Raw genomic sequence first — 21,204 nt, 5'->3', positions numbered from 1 at the left:
AAACTACAAATAAGAACTTGGAGATGCTGACTGCGAGACACAACAGCTCACAGCTCTCATTAAAACAGCAAAAAAGCGAGAGAGAGAGAGAGAGAGAGAGAAACTCGCCTCCAGCTCTCAGTCGTGCTGGCAACCTCTTCTAGAGTGATTCTCTTCCATGCCACGACATGTATAAATTTCCCCTTTTTTTCTTCATTTTGTTTACATTCATTTTAAACAGAGAAGGAAAATCGATCCGGACTTCAGAGGATTATTCATTTCCAAGAGAGGAGAGTTGAAATTAGGCTAATACAGTAATAGTAAAACTTATAAACAACTGTTTCAATGGGAGGAGAGTAGAGATTGATCCCGATTTCTCTACTTCTGCCAACACAGTCGTTTCCTCTGTTTTTTACTAGTATCTTGCAGTCTTGGAGAGAGCGAATCACAAGAAACCCAGGTTAATAATCCTTCACAAGTCAGCAACAGCTATTTTAAGGAAGGCTTGTTGCCTTTTCTCTGCCTCTTTAAAACATGAACAGAAGCCCAAGGCACTATGCTAGACAAATCGTCAAACAGGTTAAAGACAGTGTTGGCAGAAGAAAAATGGGTCTCGACATTACAAACACTGAAATACCACCAGAAACAGAGAGAACAAAGGTGATAGTCCCACGATCAAGTCCCAGAAAACAAGGCGTGTCAATGTTGCGAAGATGGGAGATGAATCGATCTGAAGCAAGCAGTTGACCACATCATGCTCTCCACAGCTAAGGTTTTTGGAGCCCAAGAATGAACCAGTCACGAATTTCCTGGTTCACAGATCGCAATGGCTACCTTCGACTGAAGCGGCAATGGCTATCGTAGCAGTAGAATGATAGAGGAAAGAAGAATACTCTCAAACACATAAGGGTATTTTGACCATTTATTAATTTATGGACTGTTGACATCATCACTTAACATGTTTACCCTAACTGAATGGGTATTCTGTCAGTCCTAGGGGGGGTCTTTAAGTAAGGCTTTAAAAACAAGGGGGTGTACAAGTAAACGGGACAAACCTCAAGGGCTGTACAAGTAGCTTACTCTTGTCTTATTGATCAGGTGCTGCTTGTACTCCATGCTAAATACATTTGCCTTTGTTATTTCTGGGCGGTTCTATTCTTAACCATACAGTGGACCTTTTTTTTCCAGGATAAATTGGGCTCTAGTGAAATGAAGAGCAAACTTCAACGGTAGACACAGGTACAGATAACATTGATAAAGTCCTTTCATGCTAAATTGAGCTCCAGTTGGATACATGGGGAGCTAAGAGAAATGAACATGCTCTATGACCAATTGCTGCAAGTCAAGTTAGAAATTTGGTTCACTATTAGTGGAGTCTGATTCTTAACACGTTTTAGAGAATCTCAACAGGAAACCCCAAGGGGTCAGCTCAGTTGGCAAAAGACCAACTCCTCAAATAAGAGGTCATGAGTTCAAACCACCTTGGGGCCTATCCCCATCCCCTAATCCCCCCCCCCTATTATACAAGCTCTTAATTCAAAAAAAAAAAAAAAAAAAAAAGGAAAAAAAAAATTCTCAACAGGAAGATTAGTAACACATTTTAGAGAAAAATGACGGTGAGCTCCTATTTTTGCGGAGTGGGACATGTTTAGAGAATTTTAATGATTTAGCTCTTATAATAAGCAGATTTTAGCTCCAGCTCTTCCAACATTTAATATGTGATCATTCCATTCGATGGTAGTTATCAATGTAACAATGAAAAGTGATGTTTCAAAAATTTACTAGGGCATACAAAATGACCGCTACGCCCCCATGGAAAGGCAGAAATTCCTCGGGGTGCGGCGATCATTTCGTGCGCCTGTGTCTCTGGGCGCAGGGGCAAAGCACTGCTCGCACCCAATTAACGTTCTATTTCCCTTTTACATTTTATTAATCTGAATTGTTTGCCCCCATTAGGGGTTTTGGAGAGTGTATAGTATTGTCTAGAGTAAGGGTACATATGCATGGACATACACGGGATATATGCCAATACAAAAGAGAGTATTTATTTGATGGGAAGAAGAAAGTTGGCTGGTCGCGTGGCTCCTGAATCAATGAGGGGGCCAATGAGGCGACACGTAGGGGCATCGACCAAGAGAGATTTTTCATTTTGTAAGGGGATAGGCAGTCATTTCAAGGTGGTTGTGCATGATGCACTCGACCAGGCAACGTTCTATTTCCCTCAATTGAATTATACTCTGAAGTTAGACATGGCTAATCTAGACCATGTCCTCTCTATCAAATAGTCGAATGTACATATTATGTATCCACATGGAAGAATAGATGTTTTGTGACATTTGAAAAAATTAACAAACCTTTGTGATGATAATAATAATTCACCATTCAAATAGGAAATTCTATTTTTGTGTTCTAAAAATATTTTTTTCCCTCATCTCCAAAGGATGAGAATCTCGAGCCTGCTTGATAACCTTACGGGAAACTATTTTTGGTGTTTTTCCGTTCCAAGAAACGGGAAAACACCCTACAATGCGCTTGATAACGGAGTGTTTTTGGTAACATAAATCGAAATTTATGATCTGTGGAAGAGTTTTGACAGAACATGCAAGACATGTTCCGTCGTTTCTTGGCACAAAGAAAATTTGTTCCCGGTAAAAACTCTCCTCATATTCACAATACTCACGCCTCTAACCTCTCTCTCACCTCTCACGCCTCTAGCCATTGAAACCTTGCAACGGTCCAATGAAACCCAGCGAAGCCATCTCCAAGGTCGATCGAACCTCCATTGATGCTACTTTTGCTTCCTCTGCTTCATCTTTAACGTCGACGAACTCAAGTAAAAGCCCTATTTCTCTCTCGCTCTCTCGCTCTCTCTGTACCTTTGTAACTAGATGCCCTTTTGTCTCTCGAAATCTTAAAATCTCCTCATTCTGAATTCAAACCAAACTGAATCAATTTCATTCTTAGAGTTTTGCCACGGCAACCCAATAAAACTGAATCAATTTCATTATGTACCTCTGTAACTAGATGCCCTTCTGTTCTTGAACTTTAATAGAGAATTCTGGAATAAAAAATCTTCACATCTTGTTTTGATTTCTCTGACTCAATTTGAACCCTGGTATTATTTTCTTTCAGAGTTTAATTTCTTCCAGTCTCTATGGTTCATCATGCATCAGTTTCTTTATTCTATATTTGAGGCCCAAATTCTTGGTGTAGCTCTATAATTACAACTATCAACAGATTGTTTTCTGGGATGTTGAAGTTGTAGATATTTTTTGGGTTGGTGGTGTATGGATCCTGTTATTGAAGATTTGTCTAGTTAGAAATTGCATCCTTTTTAGTTCCCAGTGCCAGTCTACTTATCATCTTGTTGACCCTTGTTTTCTAACTTATAAGCACAAAGAAAGATTTATAATCTAAGTGCTTTAGACAAGAGTGATGACTATCAAGACGCGCACATCAGGAGTTATGTACTACAACGAGAGTTTATAATCTCACATGGTGTATGGATATCACCTGAAGCATCTCCTTGCCCAATACTATTTTAATAGATGGCATAACTGCCCATCTCTCTGTTGGATGATCAAGAATTTCAAAATCTTTATGTGGATGGTCCGGATGGATGAGCATGTTCGTTCAGTTAATCAAGTTAGCTGTTGAGCTTTAAGCTCTACTCATTTTTGTTGGCGAAAGGGCAGATTTGGGATAATATCTAGATGATTATCAAACACCACTGGTGTTCCAATTGTCTTCTGGAAATGTTTTCCAGAACAAATTTACCAAGCGGGTCAAAAAAAGTTTCTCAGCACATAAATGGAAAAAACTGTTCTGCTGTTTCTCAGCATAGTTCTAGCACAGAAACAGCCGTAAGGTTATCAAGCAGATACCTCATTTCCTTTCGTTTGTCAACCATCTTCAGTTTATAATCTTCGTCCTCCTTGGAGGATATATTTATTGGTTGAGCATTTTTGGGATACCTGGATATCTCATCAAGAAGTTGAAGTCGATGTTGTCTAGCTTCTTGAGGTCGGGGCCGTCCTTGGAGAGGAGAATTTATTACATTGCTTGGGATGATATCTGTAAGCATATAAAGGAGGGGGGGGGGGGGTAGGGGTGAGATGCAATAAACATATGCATGTCGTCCCTAATTTCAAACAAATATGGTTGGTGGTCTCCAAAATTCGCTTTGGGTAAAGTGGATTCAACATAGATACTTGAAAATGAATTCCATTTAGACTATCTGTTAGGTTCAACACTAGCATTGGGTTTGGTCATTGGTGAAAGATGTTGAAATACCGGGTTCAGGTGGAATCTTTTATTCATCACATTATTGTGAATGACTCATCTACTCGTCTTTGGCTTCATCCTTGGCACCCTAGATGAATTCTTATTAACAGTTTTAGGAGTCATATCAGATATGACACACGATCTAAAAGAATGACTTTGGTGCAATCAATTATGGTTGATGGAATATGGAACCATGGGAGGGGGTAGGAAAAGGCATCAGAAGGGTATTTTGAAAACACACTAAAACCCTATGAGTGGTTTATCTATTATCTCTTTACTTACCAACTATTATCTCTTTACTTACCAAGCTTGATGCAACTCTAACTATGAAAGATTCTCTAATTGTTTTAATAAGTAACTAGGCTTGTGCAGAAAGATAGGGCAGGTAAGTTAAATTCTACTATAGGTGTGGAAGTACCTAATCTTCTCTTTTGTTATAAAAAAAAAAAGAATTTCTTGACCAAGTCGTGACAAGCAGTTTGTCACTCCTGAATATGCCCATGCCCATGCAGTCCCATGAATTTACCAAAATGCCCTTACCTTATTGCAAGGCACAGTTGTCATTGCTTGGGAGAAAGCCACTGGAATCAAAAGACCCAAAAAAGAAGTGTTTTAACAAACAGAATTGGGGATCGAATCGGTCAGTGTCGATTCCGATTTGATTTGAATTGAATCGGTCAGGATCGACCGGAAACAGGCTGGATCGGTAGGGATTGGCCGAAATCAGCTGGATGAGTCGCGGAGTCACGGCGTCACGGACTCACGGCCAACTCCGATTCTAATAGGAGATTCACCGATCCGATTACTTATTTTTAAAACTTTTAGCTTTTGGATTTTGGAGAAGAGGCTCTAAAAGAGTAAAACCTCTTCAAAGCCCTTCCCTTTCGAAAATCAAAATGCAGGTGATAACCTATAAACCATACACACCCTCTAATCCCCTTTCTGCAACTTTAATGGTTTCCTTACAACCTGCCTGCCAAATTAAGCTCTCACATAATAATCAAGAGTTACGTTTCGGGTTAAGCTCACAATCCAGAGGTAAGCTCATCAGAAACAGAGCTTCTATTTTTACTCTCAAATGACCCAGTTTGTAACCAATTAATTAATTTCCTCTCTCTTTCTTTCTGTTTTGTGTAGATGAGGTATTATCACATGGAAGCAAATTTTCTCAGCCCTTGCGATTACGGAGGAATTCCAGATTTTGTTCCTGTGGAGAAACAAGAGCCATTGGCCGAAGCACAGAGGAGAGCTTATCAGCTTGGGATGATGAACCATACGAGTTGTTACCCAGTGGAAAGAAAGCTTACATTGACGAGCAGGACATTCTGACATTTCTTGATCCTCCCAAAGAGTTAATTCCACTGGACCCGGCGTCGTATAATCCGGCTGCGTATATTTGGTCAGTTCTAGTGCTGATTTTTTTTATTGCTGTTATTCTGTTAATATGTTTGAAGCACATATGGTGAGTTTTGTTGCTGCGGATGTGTTATTGGTGATTGTCTCTGATTACATATGATTTCCTGAAAGAGTTAGTTATCATCACTGTTAAGGTTGTGAGCTTTTCTAACTTTTCTGTTTGTTCTAGTCATTTTCTTTAGGTCTTCTTCTTGTCCTCCTCTGTTCCTATTTCCATCGTCCCCCTTCAAAGGGTCAAGAGGAACTGTCAATACCCCAAACTCATTTTCTGGCCAACTCTTTGGTCTTCTTGATGCTGGTCATTAGATTAACTTTTTGCCCTTTTTTAGGTCACTACCTCTCGAACTGAGAAAAGGCATCAAAATTTGATTTTGCTGACACTCAACCAGCTGTCTTTTACAATCCTTCCGTTTGAAATTACAAGACTAATATGCTGCAAACTCCAATTTGGTTGAAAATTTTCTTACCAGCTGTCTTTCTTGGCCTTGTTATTTCTTATCCAACATTTTGCTGCTTACTATATTCAGTCATCTTTTGTTTCCTAAGAGAGAAATTATGCAAAACGATTCTCTCTTTCTTGATTCAGTGATCTAGAATTTCTATTATTGTGATGGTACATTTCCCTTCTATATTTTGACTAAAAGCTTATTAATTAAAGCATGGAATACATAGCAATTTAGGTCTTTGTCATTCGTGAGTCTTGGGTCTTTGTCGCCAGTCTTTCTTCTCTGGGTTTAAGTTTAAGTCTTTTTCATAATAACTAAGGTCCTATCTTTTCCCTCTTGAACTTATGAGTTAAATGAATAACGTATGCCGATTGCATTTTTTCTTTCCTTTCTGTCTTTAATTAATATGTGTGGAACATATATATTCAATTGAATTTATGCTTTGCTTTTTTAGATATGAATATTTTATGGAATATTTCATAATGCAAATGACTGAGGTGCAGCATGATAGTTGGTTACTTTTTTTCTAGTGACATCTTAGCACATGTACTCTTCTACCAAAGGAGGATATCTGCTACAAATTTTTATGTATATCACTCTGTGATATTCCTCTCAGTCATTTATCTGTGGTTTCTAGTTATGGATGATATTCATTCTGGTTTCACTGATCATATTCTATAGGAAAAAAATTGGAGATATTCCAGAGGAAAGACGACACCAGTTGCTTTACTTGCTGAAGCCTAGGTTATTTTATTAAATTGTTCTTTGAGTTATTACTCGGATTCTGTGTTATGTTGGTCCAATTTAAAACTTTTTTCCCCAGTAGGAATAACAGGCTGTCTGTTCAAATGAAATGCAGACTTATATCAAGGCTCTGGGAAATATCTGGTACACGGTATGAAGATTCTAATTTAGTGAAGAAAAGTGCTTCCAGCTTGCTATCTACTGGAGATAGGACAGTGTCAAGTGAGTTTTGGAACTGCCGTACAAGTGGAGGTACTTTAAAATAATCTTTTTTACTGCTCAAAAAGTTATTAAGAAGTCCTGAGAAGCATAATAATACAAAGTGAGCATGAGAAGCATAATAATGCAAAGCGGTTGACCCAAACCTCAGGAAGGTATTTTCTCAAAAAATATAGGCTTGCTATATCTTGGTGTGATTTTGAAAAGTATCCATGTGCAAGAAAAGAATAATAATTTTTCTGTGCAGCTTGAGTTGTGCCTTGGCAATAAATTTCAGGCGATGCTCTCTTGAAATGTCGGTCTTCATGCAAGCTGTCAGAATTGAGCAATTTATCTCTAACCCAAAAAAAAAAGAAAAGAAGAGAGAGAGTCTTTTGTTTAGTGCATTGCATTTTATCATTGCTGTAATGATAAAAGACCTGTTTGTTCATTTTAAATTGCATATGCAAAGGAGAGGGGAAAGAAAATAATAATAATAAAATTATTCGCCCTCCATTAGCATGCATTTTTGGGTTATATTAGCCCTACTTCAAGACATGCGACACATGCTTGCATCTAAAGGTTAGCCCTCCATTAGCATGCATTTTGGTGCAAACAAATACAAAGACTTGATAATGCAAAGGAGAGGGGAAAAAAAAAAATAATAATAACAAAAAAAGGCAACATGAGATCAATAAGAGTCTTGAAATGAAGGACCTAACAAATTGAAGATGTCAACTCCAGTTGTTTGGGTTCCATTAGAAACCGAATGTTTACACACTTCAAATCTAACATCCAGTCCAGCACTATGCAGTAAAACACTATCCAATCTTTTCTACTATCCTCAAAATCTTAAACTAAAATAAGATAAATTACTTGGGTGGAAAAAGACAATAATTTTATAAGAACATTCCAAATACTTACAATTAAGAGTTGTCGATTAGAGTTCAGAGGGTTTCTAGGGGTGTTTTAGTCTTATTTGTATTTCTAGTATATTCCATTGTCTTAAGGGTATTTTGGGCAGTTTACTTGTCATTCATTAATGCTGAGATTATAAATAAGATTGCCCCCTCACGATTTACATATACAGAAATCGTGAGGGAGTTTACTCTCTCAATCGATCTCTCTCTTCTTCTCTTCTCTTCTCCATCTTCTTCTTCTTCTTCTTCTTCTTCTTCTTTGTTCTTCACTGCTGGTCAGACTTAGGGTTCTGTTCTGTTACATGGTATCAGAGCACTAATTCTGATCAACAGTTCTTTCTTTTGTTGCTGTTTTGAAGGCTTCTCCTTCATCTTGCTCCCTTATCGTGGTCTGCAGCAACTAGATGCTGTATATTCTTGTCTGAACCCTAGTCATACCCTAATGAAGGAGTAGGGTTCCCTGCTTTGCTGAAGAATGATCGTGTTTTTTGTGCTTGGTGCTGTTCGAGATTTCTGCTGCATGAAGTGATCGATTTCTCAAAACCCTATGAGAATCGAGTTTCTTTTTCTCCTGGGATTTCTTCTCCATATTGGCTGCTGGTTTGGGGACTTTTATTCCTCATTATTTAGTGATTGTCTACACCAACAATTGATTGTATTTTGGGCTGTTCAGCCTCCTTTCTGAAGTTGTCGATTTTTACCCTAATCTAGGTTTGGGCTGAAATCGATTTTTGGTTTGTCTTCATTATTGTTGGCTATCCTTGCTCTCTATCTATCCCAGGTATTTTCTGACAATATTATTTGACCTCATGGCTGATTCTAAGCCTCCCACAGACAACTTTAATATTCAGATTACTACAATCAAGCTGAATGGTGCCTCCAACTACCTTCTTTGGTCTCAGGCCTTTGAAGTTTATGTTACTGCTCACCGGAAGATGTCTTATCTCACTATGACACCGCCAGCCTCTACTGATGACAAATATGACGATTGGAAGGCTGAAAATGCAACCCTTCTTTGCTGGCTTTGGAATAGCATGGAACCATCCATAGCCTCTAATGTTATGTTTCATAAAACTGCCAAGGGTGTTTGGGAAGAACTCAAGGAAAGCTATTCTCAAGATACCAATCTGTCTCGAATTTATGATCTGTAAGAGAAAATTTTCTCTTTCAAGCAAGAAGGAAAGTCTCTTGGCGAATACTACAGTTCACTGAAGGGAATGTGGGAAGAACTCAATGTGTACCAGCCTATCTCCACTGATGCCTCTGTGATTAAATCCCAACGATCTGAGTTTTTGGTTGCTAAGTTTCTCTCTGGATTGGATCCTGATCTTCAATCCGTCAAAAGCCAATTATTGGCTAGGGAGAAGATTCCATCTATGAATGAAGCATATTGTCGAATCCAGAGAGTTGTTTCTCCTTCGGTGGTGAAGTCTGATCCAACTCCTGTCTCCAAGGATAATTCTGCCCTCTTTATCTCTACTGGAGGGCGTGGTCGTGGTGGTGGTACCTCTTCTCGAGGTTGTGGTTCTGGATCTGGTCGTGATCGTGGGGCTGTTTCCAATTCTGCTGGTTCCTCTTCTGGTAATGGTGGCTCTCGATGGTGTTCTCATTGTGGTCGTCCTAACCACACTGTTAAAAAATGTTGGCTGAAACATGGCAAACCACAATGGGCACGTGAGTAATTTGCTAATGCTGCAGTCTCTGATGGAGCGGCTGATCCTGTGGATCCTCCTGACAATACTTATGGGTCTTCCACTGATGGTGGTAGTTCCTCTAATGACCTGGTTTCTCAACTATTACAACGAGTGCAACAACTTGAGGCATCCTCCTCTACATCTACAGTTGTTCTTGCCCACTCAGGTACATCTACTGCATGTTTCGCCTCCTCATCTTCTCCGCGGGTCATAGACTCCGGTGCCTCTTCTCACATGTCTGGTAAGCCCAATTTATTTTCATCTTTTACACAGTCCGCTGTCCCATCTTGGATTTCTATTACCAATGGGTCTTTTATACCTGTTACTGGCTATGGGGACATCCCCTTATCTTCTGACCTTTCCTTGTCTAATGTCCTTCATGTACCTAAGCTGCCTCTTAATCTTCTAGCTGTTAGTCAATTAACTAAGACTTTGAATTGTTCTATAACCTTTCATCATTCTCATTGTGTCTTCCAGGATTTTGCAACAAAGACGACGATTGGTGGTGGACATGAGAAGGGTGGCCTCTATTACTTTGATTTGGCATCTACTTGTACGACAGCGGTTGGTACTTCTTCTGGCATTTCTCCTTTACATTGGCACTATAGGCTAGGACATCCTTCTTTATCCAAGCTGTGCCTTCTTGTTCCTAGCTGTAAATCTGTCTCCCGCATTGAGTGTGAAGCTTGTGAGCTTGGCAAGCATCATCGTATTGTTCTTCCTTTGAGTCTAGAGTCTAGGAGTACTTCTTTGTTTCATTTAGTCCATTATGATATTTGGGGTCCTTGTAGGGTCAAGAGTCGGTTAGGTTTTTTATTATTTTGTTAGTTTTATTCATGATCATTCTCGTATGACATGGCTGTACCTCTTAAAGGATAGTTCTGAATTTTTTTCTATTTTCAAACAATTTTATAATGAAATTCGTGTTCAATTTGGTGTTCATTTAAAAATTTTGCGTACTGACAATGCCCGAGAGATAATTCAACGTGAGGTTTCCTCTTTTTGTTTTGACAATGGCATCATTCATCAAACTAGTTGCTCTTACACACCTCAACAAAATGGTGTGGCAGAGTGCAAAAACCGCCATTTGTTAGACATGACTAGGTCCTTGATGTTTCATATGAATGTTCCTAAACTCTATTGGGCTGATGCACTATTAACCGCTTGTTTCTTGATTAATCGTATGCCCTCCTCTGTTTTTAATAATCAAATTCCATTTAATATTATTTTTCCTGATCGAGCCGTTTTCTCTCTCCCCCCTCGTGTCTTTAGTTGCCAAAGTTTTGTTCATGTGCTTCGCCCTGGTCTTGAACTCTTGATAAACTATCTCCTAGGGCTATCAAGTGTTTGGTTCTTGGTTATTCTCGTACCCAGAAGGGTTATAGGTTTTTTGATCCCCTCTCTCGCCAATAGTTTGTTTCCGTTGATGTTACCTTCTTCGAAAACTCTCCTTATTTTGCTGATTCTTCCATTGGTGTGGATCTTGCTGTTGATACTGGTGGTGTTGATCGTGTTGTGGTTGAACCTGTTCATCCTATCCTATCGGTTGCAAATCTTGGTCCCACGCAGGTGCAAATCTACACGCGCCGTACCCAACAGCAGTCGCTGCCACTGCCACCTCAACCTATTGAGGCTGCCTCTCCACCACCACCAGCTGACTCCTTGCCTGCGGATCCAATTTTAGACATTGATGATCTCCTTATCGCAAAGAGGAAAGGTACTCATACTTGCACTCAGACCCCCCTTTACCCATTGGCCAATTATGTTTCTGTTTCTCATCTCCCACTTCATCATCGTGTTTTTGTTGCTGCTTTACATTCTACCTTTATTCCCAACTCTTATACGATTGCCTTATCCCACCCTGGGTGGAAAAATGCTATGGATGTGGAGATGGATGCCTTGGTCTCTCGTAAGACTTGGTCATTGGTTGACCTACCGCCTGGTAAGGATCTTGTTAAGTGTCGTTGGGTGTACACGGATAAGTACAATCCATATGGCACTGTGGAGCGGCTCAAGGCCCGTTTAGTTGCCAAGGGGTTTACACAAACCTATGTGGTTGACTACTTCGAGACCTTCTCTCCTGTTGCGAGATTGAATTCTGTCTGCATTTTGCTTTCCTTGGCTGTCAATCTTGATTGGCCTCTCTTTTAGATGGATGTGAAGAATGCCTTCTTATATGGTGATCTACAGAAGGAGGTGTACATGGAGCAACCTCCTAGTTATGTTGCTCAAGGGGAGGATAGTATCCGGGTTTGTCGCCTTCATAAGGCCATTTATGGACTGAAACAGTCTTTCCGTGCGTGGTTTGATAAATTCAACAGTGTTGTGGCTGGTTGTGGGTTTTCTCAGTGCTATTCTGATCATTCTATCTTTGTTAGACGTCAGGGGTCTACCGTGGTCATCTTAGCAGTTTATCTCGATGACATTATTGTTACTGGTAATGATGCTTCTGGGATTGCATAGGTGAAGACGTATTTGCATGATAACTTCCAGATCAAGGATTTGGGTAGCCTCAGGTACTTTCTTGGTATTGAGGTTTTTCGCAGTTCTCGAGGTCTTAGCCTGTCCCAGAGGAAGTATGTTCTTGATTTACTTGATGAGACAGGAATATTGGGTTGCAAACCTATTGATACTCCTATGGATCCACATGTCAAGTTTGGTACTTTTGATGACAAGGAATTTAGTGACCCACATCAGTATCGACGCCTAGTCGGTAAACTTATCTACCTTACAGTTACTCGTCCCGATATCTCCTTTGCTGTGGGTGTTGTTAGTCAGTTCATGCTGACACCTAAGCAAGTACATTGGGATGCTGCTTGTCGTATTTTACGCTACCTCAAGGGTGCTCCAGGTAAGGGGCTGGTTTACTGTCGCCATGGTCACACCAGCATTATTGGGTTCTCTGATGCTGATTGGGCTGGTTCTGATGGCGATTGAAGATCGACTACAGGTTATTGTACTTTCTTTGGAGGTAATTTGGTTACTTAGAAGAGCAAGAAACAGACTACTGTTGCTCGTTCCAGTGCTGAGGTTGAGTACAGAGCTATGGCTCATACAACTGCAGAGTTGATGTGGGTTCGTTCTTTTGCTCGTGAGCTTGGTTATTCTAGTGATCAGCCCATGGAGATGTACTGTGATATCCAAGCTGCCATTTATATTGCCAACCATAGTACTATATCTCGCGATATATCGGTATCTCGGGCCTACCGAGAAATCCGAAATATCCGAGATATCGCGAAATATGACCGAAATATTGCATTTTTTCTACAATATTTCGGGGGTCCATCTCGGGGGGTATTTGGCCATATCTAGGCCTGAAACTTCATGGACAGCCTTATTTAAGCTTAATAAACACATTTAAACCATAAAATTGTAAAAATGTGAATTCAAATTGGTGTTTTGGGCTTGCACCCTTGATTGACATACGGTCATCGACCCTAATGTATAAATAGTTAAATACACATAGATTAGGCAGTTAATATTTAATAATAGTATTTAACTTCATCACATATCAAGTTAAAGCCAATACACATTGATGAGTACCATGATTCTCATAAACTCCATAATATTCAATAACTCGCTTAAAGCCTTAAAGGCAATACACTAAGTGTCAAAGTTAGTAAGTCACAAGACTCGCAACTCGCAAGTCACAACTCACAAGTTCATAGATCAATGAAATCACAACTTAAGTTACAAATTATAAGTGCTAAACCGCTAATAGTAGTTCTGTGCCTCCCTAGATCAATCCCACTCATGCCTCCTGAGTCGACGTCCATTGCTCTCTCGTTTGAAGGACATATGTGGACCACGGTATAGAATCGGAGAAGAAACGAGTGTAGTCATCCACAAGTGTCACGTAAATGGAATCATCAACATACTGTAGGTAACCTATCCTAGGATATAAACTAGGGTTACCAATCGATCCATCCGTGAAGAAGATGATCCACTGTGATATGATGTTGGCGCCGGCGCAAGAGGCGATGGCATTGGCTGCATGTATGGCTGGTGAGGTTGGTAGCTAGGTCCGCTTAGGGTATGCAAAGATGTTATCTACAAAAGATGATCCAAGATGTCCCTGGGATGGGACTGGTAGTCATAGTCCCCTACCCCACTAAACTGCCCATATGATGATGATCCATATCCATATCCACCGTAAGGTTGTGATGCACCATAATCCGATGCCAATGGAGTAGTATGTGCGTCAAAAGATGGGGCACGCCAATGTCCAGTCGGTCCTCCCTCCCTATCACCCATACTCAAACCACCAACAGAGCTAGATAGGTTATCAATGTCCATGTGATTAGGTTGCAACTGTGTTTGTCGACCCCTACGCTTCCTGTTGTATGTATGTAGGGGGCCTCTCGAGGGTGGGGGTGCGGGGGCACGTGCTCCGTGGTCCGTATCTTGTGTGGCATGATCAAACTGTGTCTCTCCAGTGAATCGGAGTGGCTCTACAGGTGCCGTATCCTGGGCCTCCTGGCCTACCACATATATTTAATTCATTACCATCTAAGTCATATTACCCCTAATTATTTCCTATTTTAATTGTAGGAAAATGAATTTTTAAAACCAGAAAAAAAAAAAAAAAATACATATGGAAAAAAAATTTCGACACCGTGAGGCTATAGATCGGCCTCCGGTGTCTAACATATATTAATATCATCACCATCTAACAAAATTTGTACATAGTCTTTTCAAAAAAATAGTTTTAGAGGAATAGAATTTACCTTAAATAGTGGAAAAAGGCTTGGATGATGAGCTTAGATGACCCTCCGATGAGTTTACCGGCGAAAATCCGACAACAATGTGCTTGAACAATGGCTAGAGTGTTGGATGAGAGCTTGGAAGAGTGGAAGAATAGGCAAAAGACTGAAATTCCTTAGCAAATGTAGCTCTCGGTCGAAATATGGACCGAAATCTGCGAAATATTGTATTAAAGCCCCCCTTCACGTGACACTTTAAGCCAAAATACCATATTTCGTCGATATCTCACAATATCTCACGAGATATCGACGAAATATGGTATTTTTTCATTTCGACCTGATTTCGCATCTCGGTAAGCTCGAGATATATGAAATTAAGCAATATTTCGCCAAAATATCGCGAGATTTTGAACCATGTTGCCAACAACCCCGTTTTTCATGAACGAACCAAGCACATTGAAGTTGACTGTCATTTTGTTTGAGATGCTGTTCAGAAGAAGCTAATTACTACTCCCTTTGTTCGTTCCCAGTTTCAGCTTGGAGATATGTTTACGAAGGCTTTATTTCGACCTCAGTTCTTGAGTGGTTGTTCCAAGCTGGATCTTGGTGATGTCTACGCTCCAGCTTGAGGGGGAGTGTTAAGAGTTGTCGATTAGAGTTTACAGGGTTTTTGGGGGTGTTTTAGTCTTATTTGTATTTCTAGTATATTCCATTGTCTTAAGGGTATTTTGGGCAGTTTACTTTTAATTTATTAATGCTGAGATTATAAATAAGATTGCCCCCTCACGATTTACATATACAGAAATCGTGAGGGAGTTTAACCCTCTCAATCGATCTCTCTCTTCTTCTTTGTTCTTCACTGCTGGTCAGACTTAGGGTTCTGTTCTGTTACACTTACTTTTTCTTTGGACTTTTGGTCAGACCAAATACTTTCTGTTCTAAAATCTACAAAAAATTGTTGGAGCTATTTTAATCTGTAATTCTATTGTATATTCTCATTTTCATAAGGTTATAAAAGTGTCCCTGGTTACGAAAAATTCTAGAAATTCAAACCTGAGTGCTAGATAAGTTATCTCAAATGTTATTGTTGTATATTTCTTCGTCCACTTGTCTTTAGCCAATATTTAGTCTATTTGATGAGTTTTAACACATTTGACTACTGTTAATGTCAATTGTTTTTTATTTGCTCCTTCACCTTTTGATTATGAACACTGCGCTTTGATTATTCACTTGTCGTACACCATTTGCTAATTTTATCTGTTGATGTATGCCTGATGTAGACAGTAAGAAATGACACACAATAGCAAGCCTAACCCAAAACAAGCGACACAAATGGGAATTATGAGAAATAAGAAATATTTTCTGCAGTAACTTATTGCAGAGAATTGAGGAAGAAAAAAGAAAGAGTAAGGGACTATTTACCAGGAACAGTCCTACTATTGTAGGCTTGAAAATCAAGGCACTTTTAGAAGAGAACCGTTCTATTCACAATCTACAATATCATACCATAAATTCGGTTGAAATTTTGAATTGCATGTCTATTCAGAGGCTATGACTAGGCTTCTTTATTCTAAATTCCTAATTCCTTTTCAAAATCAAAAGAAAACCCTAGAAAACTCCTAGTAGAGCTTTGGCTTGCTTACAAAGACTAGTAACAAATCCTTATCTGACTTGGGAAAAGAGAAGAAACCTACTTACATAATGCAATCAGGACTCAAAACTTAAACTCTCAATATGAAAAACACAATCTTAATAGAAATAGTAAAATGAAGATTTACTAATTAAATGTAAATCTCTGATTACTAAAAGTAGCATATCCATAACCATAGAAACTGTAATTCCCAAAGTATAGTAAATTGACAGCACTAGCAATGAAGATACTCCTACATCAGTGTCTTTCCAAGTTGCGGTGATGCAAAATGTTGTCTTATATTTATATTGCAGAGCTTCTCTATAGTATGATTCTAGATATAATTCTTGCATTTTAAACCATTTTTTAATTTTCTGAATTTTTTAAACTTGAAAATTGTTGCCTTAGTCCTTTCTTAGTTATTCTATATGGTTCGGATATCTGAACATATGATGACACTTGTGTTCAACACTGTGAAATAGGACCTATACCTATGACGTGGATGAATTTCTTCAATAAGGTCAATCATCTATCCCAATTTCAGGGAATTCTCAAGCTGTAATTATTTCATTTTCCTAATTCTTCATATGCAATCCTGTTTTAAAGGTATTCAAGCCTACTTCAATAACTGCAATTTTCAATCTTTTGCATGTGTTAGGCTATATTTTGCTCCAAGGATGGGATGGCTTATGGACGGATAATTATTGGTAAAATTTGATACTCTTTAACAAGCATATCAATTATGGCTCATTTAGGTGGATGTTATACAATCTTAATTGTCTAGGAGTACCTTTTATTTTTTTCATTCTAATAGATACACTTTATGCATAAATGAATTCTGTGAAATATGCGAACTTTGATTTCTTTCAGCAATGATTTTGAACCATGGTTAAAATTGAAAGCAGTCAAACATAGCTAGAATCAAATCAGTTGAAAGTACCAGAGATGAATTCTTTTGGATCCTTAACTTTTCTTCTCTGAACGAATAAGGTTAAATATATCCTAGATATAAAATATTGAATGTGTAGAATAAAATTCAAAATAGAAAGTAGATGGGATGGCTCTAAGATTATTACTTTTGAGTTGCATTATATTAAATGTGGTTCAGATTCTGAGATGAAATTTTAAGATACTACCTAATGGTGAATCTCTTCAGGTGGATTATTGGCTGGAGTTACAAATTCCTTTAGTCCATTATACTTCACGGTGAGACAGCTCAAGGAAGTAATGTCCACAGAAGAGCCTTGTGATTTTGCATATGAATTTGGAGATGGGCTTTTGAATCTCCATGACTGCCCAGAAGGCTTTCCAAAACCAGGTAGATGGGCTGCTTGGGCATCGAATTTCAATAATCTGCAATTTAAAGTCATGATTTCTGTGTGTTATAAACTCGACTGTCTATTTTCTCATTTCCTTCACACCATACCTTGTCTTATCTTATGTAAATTTTGTAGTTCTTATATGTGCTTTGTATAATGTCATGTGATTATTTGATTGTTTAATATTGTAATTTATGATTATTAAAAATGAATTTTCCAAGTGTCTGGTCTATGCCATCTCTTAGGCTTTGTTTGGATGTCAAGAAAAGAAAAAACATAACAAGACAAAAATTATGTTGACACAATGATTTATGTGTCCATCTCTCTCCTCAAATTCAAAATTGTTGAATTTTTTCTTTTCTTTTCTTGACACCCAAACATAGCCTTAATGTTCAGATGTAAAAACAATCTGCCACATCCATGCTCAGTTTCAACTTAAGAATCATGCAGCTTATGGAAAGGCCAAGTTATTCTCTATGCGGAAATTTTTGTTCTACTGGCAGTGCATATCAAGATGAGTTCATGTTAGTTAAAGTGAGTTGAAGATTTTGGCTAGATGACTACTATTAAATCCATTCCACTTCAATTACCGTCTCTGAAATTAATATAGCTGAGATAAAGATTGAGGCGGATGTGGCAAGACTAAGAAGGATATTGAGAGGGTGATTATGGATGGGTCCAAATAGGTGAGAAGATGGGAGGAAGATGTGATGGTTTGCCTATGTGCAATGAAAATCAATTGCAGCACTAACTGCTCCAATGACAGAGGGTGATCATGTGAATTTGAATGGACTTCAAGGACAGGAAATGGGAGGGCCACTAGAAAATAAAAGGGTGGGATAGGCATAACAGCACTGGCATTCTATATTCTTCTCATAATTATTGATTTGCAGTGTTGTTTGGGAGCTTCCAATCTAATTACCACTCTTAATTTTTCATTTGCAGTAAAACATCCATGGCCTTTCAATGATCATGTGGTCATTTATGTTCGTCATGTGGGACCAGGAGTGTTGGTAGGGCAAGCATGGCAAGAAGGAAAAGTACTGGAACAAGTGCCTAAAAAACTGTGTGGTGAGATTCTAATGGCGAAAGATTATGCTGCTTATGGAGAAAATCAGTGAAATGAAGCGCTCCAGCATCCCTCAAGGGTGAACTTTCTTTCCCTTCTTTACAAGCATTTACAGTTGCTGACTAATGTTATGATTCGGCAAGCAGGTGCAATCTGTCATTGTCAACTATGATCTTGCTGTTCTGGTTCTGTATATATTTATACAATTTTGGATTTCCATTGTGACTGACCAAGTTAAAAGACGAGTAGGAGTGTAGTTTGGTCCATAGATCGAGAACTCGCGAGATCTCGCTGAGTTTCTCGGTTTTTGGAAAAGCTGAGACGAGATTGCCTGCGAGTCTCAAAAGTGCAATATCACCACCGAGATCTTGGATCTCGGTTTGGATCTCAGTTTTGACCCATTTTTTTAACCCACCTACCACTTAAATACCTTACCTAACTTGACAAAACTCGACATATCTTAGCGAGATCTCGGATCTCGGGTCCAGATCTTGGATTGACCCAAAGTTGAGGCTTCGAGTTGAAAAAAAAAAATGCACCAACTCAGCGAGATCTCGACTCGTCTCGGTTTTTCCAAGAACCGAGTTGGTACCGAGACCTGAGTTTTAGTACCTTGGTTTGGTCCTTGCCATGAAATAGTGAATTTTTTGTTTCTCGAGGACAAGTTTGATTGCCCAGCAGAGTGTTAAGTTTCTGATTACAAATATTAGAAAACTCACATCGGAAACGTTAATCATTGGGGTGGGGTTCTGGTGTTTTGCATCTCATATCTCGACCTTTCTGGACAAGAAGATGTAGCCTATGGAGGCAATTAGATAGATATTGAACTTGTTTGGATCAACTTAAGAACTTGACACAGGGACTCCTTGTGAGGGCAGTTAACGTCAGATTAGATTAACATTAAATGCATAACCCACCTTGTATCGATGAATATCATCCAACACCATTCCAATGGTTGAAACCTCATGTGTGGGCCCTCTCATGAAAATTGTTGGGCTATGAAGTAAAAGGCCATAAGTTTCTTTTGTTACTCTTACTTGGATTCTTAACTGGCCTTCATGGAATCTAGGAATTTTCGAGGTAGAATCTGCATGTTCAGAAACTCATTACGCATACATCAGTCTTCATCTCTGGTTCAAATTTTGGAAACAAAGGCAAGATAAATATAACCAGCAGCAGTGAGAAGGATAAGAAGATAGAGAGAAGAGAGGAAGAGAAGTCAAGCTATCCGATAGGTTCTGTTTTTTGGTAGAACTATCCGATATGTTCAATGAATAGTAAACCCTACTGGTAGCACCTCTCTCTCTCTCTTTTTTGTTGGATGAAAATGAAAATAACATTAAGAAATAAAAAATTTATGTACGTCAGAAACTGTTCAGTTAATTTTTTTTTTTTAATCTAGCCCTTCTGGCTAGATGATTGGCAACCAATATAACCTGTCTATCCTTCTTAAAAATACATATACTTAAAAGAAGTGATTAAGTTATGGGAGAGGTTTCTCTGAGCAAGCAGGCTACACTCTACCTCCACACATTGTTTTTAGAGAAAAGTACATCTCCCCGCCCCTAAGTTTTAAAGATTCTATCAACCGTATCCATTTTGATCAACGGTGTAAAAAATACAAATAAAAAGACAATAATACCCTCATCTCTCTATACCTTTAAGGCTTCAAGGGTGAACCCTAACCAGGTCATCATATCGTCTCCAGAGGAAGAGAAGACCTAAAACTTCCGGTGAGGTATTCAAGGCCTGCAACTCATATTCTCTCACTCTCATCTCTCTTCGATTTGAAACCCGCGAGGGTTTCAGACTGAACTTCAATCTCTGTCGGCAGCTTTTCCAGGCCTCCACCGACTACCATAATACTCGGCGAATGAGGAAACAATGTTGGCGATCCAAATGCCGGTCATCGTCATTGGTAACATGCACCCAAAACGATGTTTTCAAACCCTATTCTGAAAACCCCAAAACACCATGAATGGCGACGAAAATGGCGACTGTCGGCTATAAAGTAGACCATCGAGTCTTGAGGTATGCCCGATGACCTTCCTATAAGGGTCTACTAGGCCAAAAAATCACCAGAAAACTCCTTCCCATTTAACCGATGACCCTTAAAATTCCGATTTCAAACAAAAAAATCATCGTGAACGGTAACCATTAGGGCCATTGCTGACCTCGATCGAAGAGTCATCGTTCTTGTTCGGCAACCTTTTAAATAAGGTCCAATAGGCCAAAACAAGTCCTCTGATCCGTTCACCGTTCAAACAAAATGAGGAACTCTGAAAAATAAAACCAGTTTCAGTTATTAGAACATCCATTAATGGTGTTCAAAATCCAACCTTCCATGGTTCTCTTTATGGAAAAAGCTTGGGTATGCTAACGGTATACCATATGGTAGCACCCTATGTGTCTATCTCTTTCTTCCCCTTTTTGGAAGGTAAATGAGTCATTTCAAAGGTGGAAGAGAGAGATAGACACATAAGGTGCAAGTATACGATATACTGCTAGCATACCCATCCCTCTCCCTAAACTTATTTAGAAAACCAAGAATTTTCCTTGTGGGATATTTTTTGTGGGTAGGCAGGATTTTTTTTTTTTTTTTTGGGGTGGGAAAAGAAAGACTTTATAAATTAAAAGATAAGCAAATTGTTTACATCATCAAGGCCATACAAAAAGAGCTGATGGTAGGTAGGCAGGATTTTGATTTCTTTATGATCCTTGGTATCATCGCAATCCATTGTTACTAAATCTCTAGAAGTGCAAGGATGTTGGCTTAAAAAAATTTATCTAGATGCTTTATAA

General features: G+C 39.0%; 1 protein-coding gene across 1 annotated transcript; it reads left to right on the top strand.

Moving 5' to 3' along the window:
- The first annotated feature begins 5,092 nt into the window (after positions 1-5,092).
- On the top strand, positions 5,093-18,667 carry LOC122657351. The gene is made up of 8 exons (XM_043852026.1): positions 5,093-5,301; positions 5,401-5,662; positions 6,807-6,869; positions 6,985-7,121; positions 16,497-16,534; positions 16,673-16,721; positions 17,171-17,332; positions 18,279-18,667. The coding sequence occupies exons 1-8, from the start codon at positions 5,160-5,162 to the stop codon at positions 18,452-18,454; spliced, it is 1,029 nt and encodes a 342-aa protein (XP_043707961.1). The 5' UTR covers positions 5,093-5,159; the 3' UTR covers positions 18,455-18,667.
- The last annotated feature ends 2,537 nt before the right edge of the window (positions 18,668-21,204 follow it).

Source organism: Telopea speciosissima, chromosome 4 (genome assembly GCF_018873765.1).
Source record: "Telopea speciosissima isolate NSW1024214 ecotype Mountain lineage chromosome 4, Tspe_v1, whole genome shotgun sequence".
NCBI classification, from domain to species: Eukaryota; Viridiplantae; Streptophyta; class Magnoliopsida; order Proteales; family Proteaceae; genus Telopea; species Telopea speciosissima.
The sequence above is the reverse complement of the archived record's forward strand: the minus strand, read 5'-3'. Positions and strand labels throughout refer to the sequence as shown.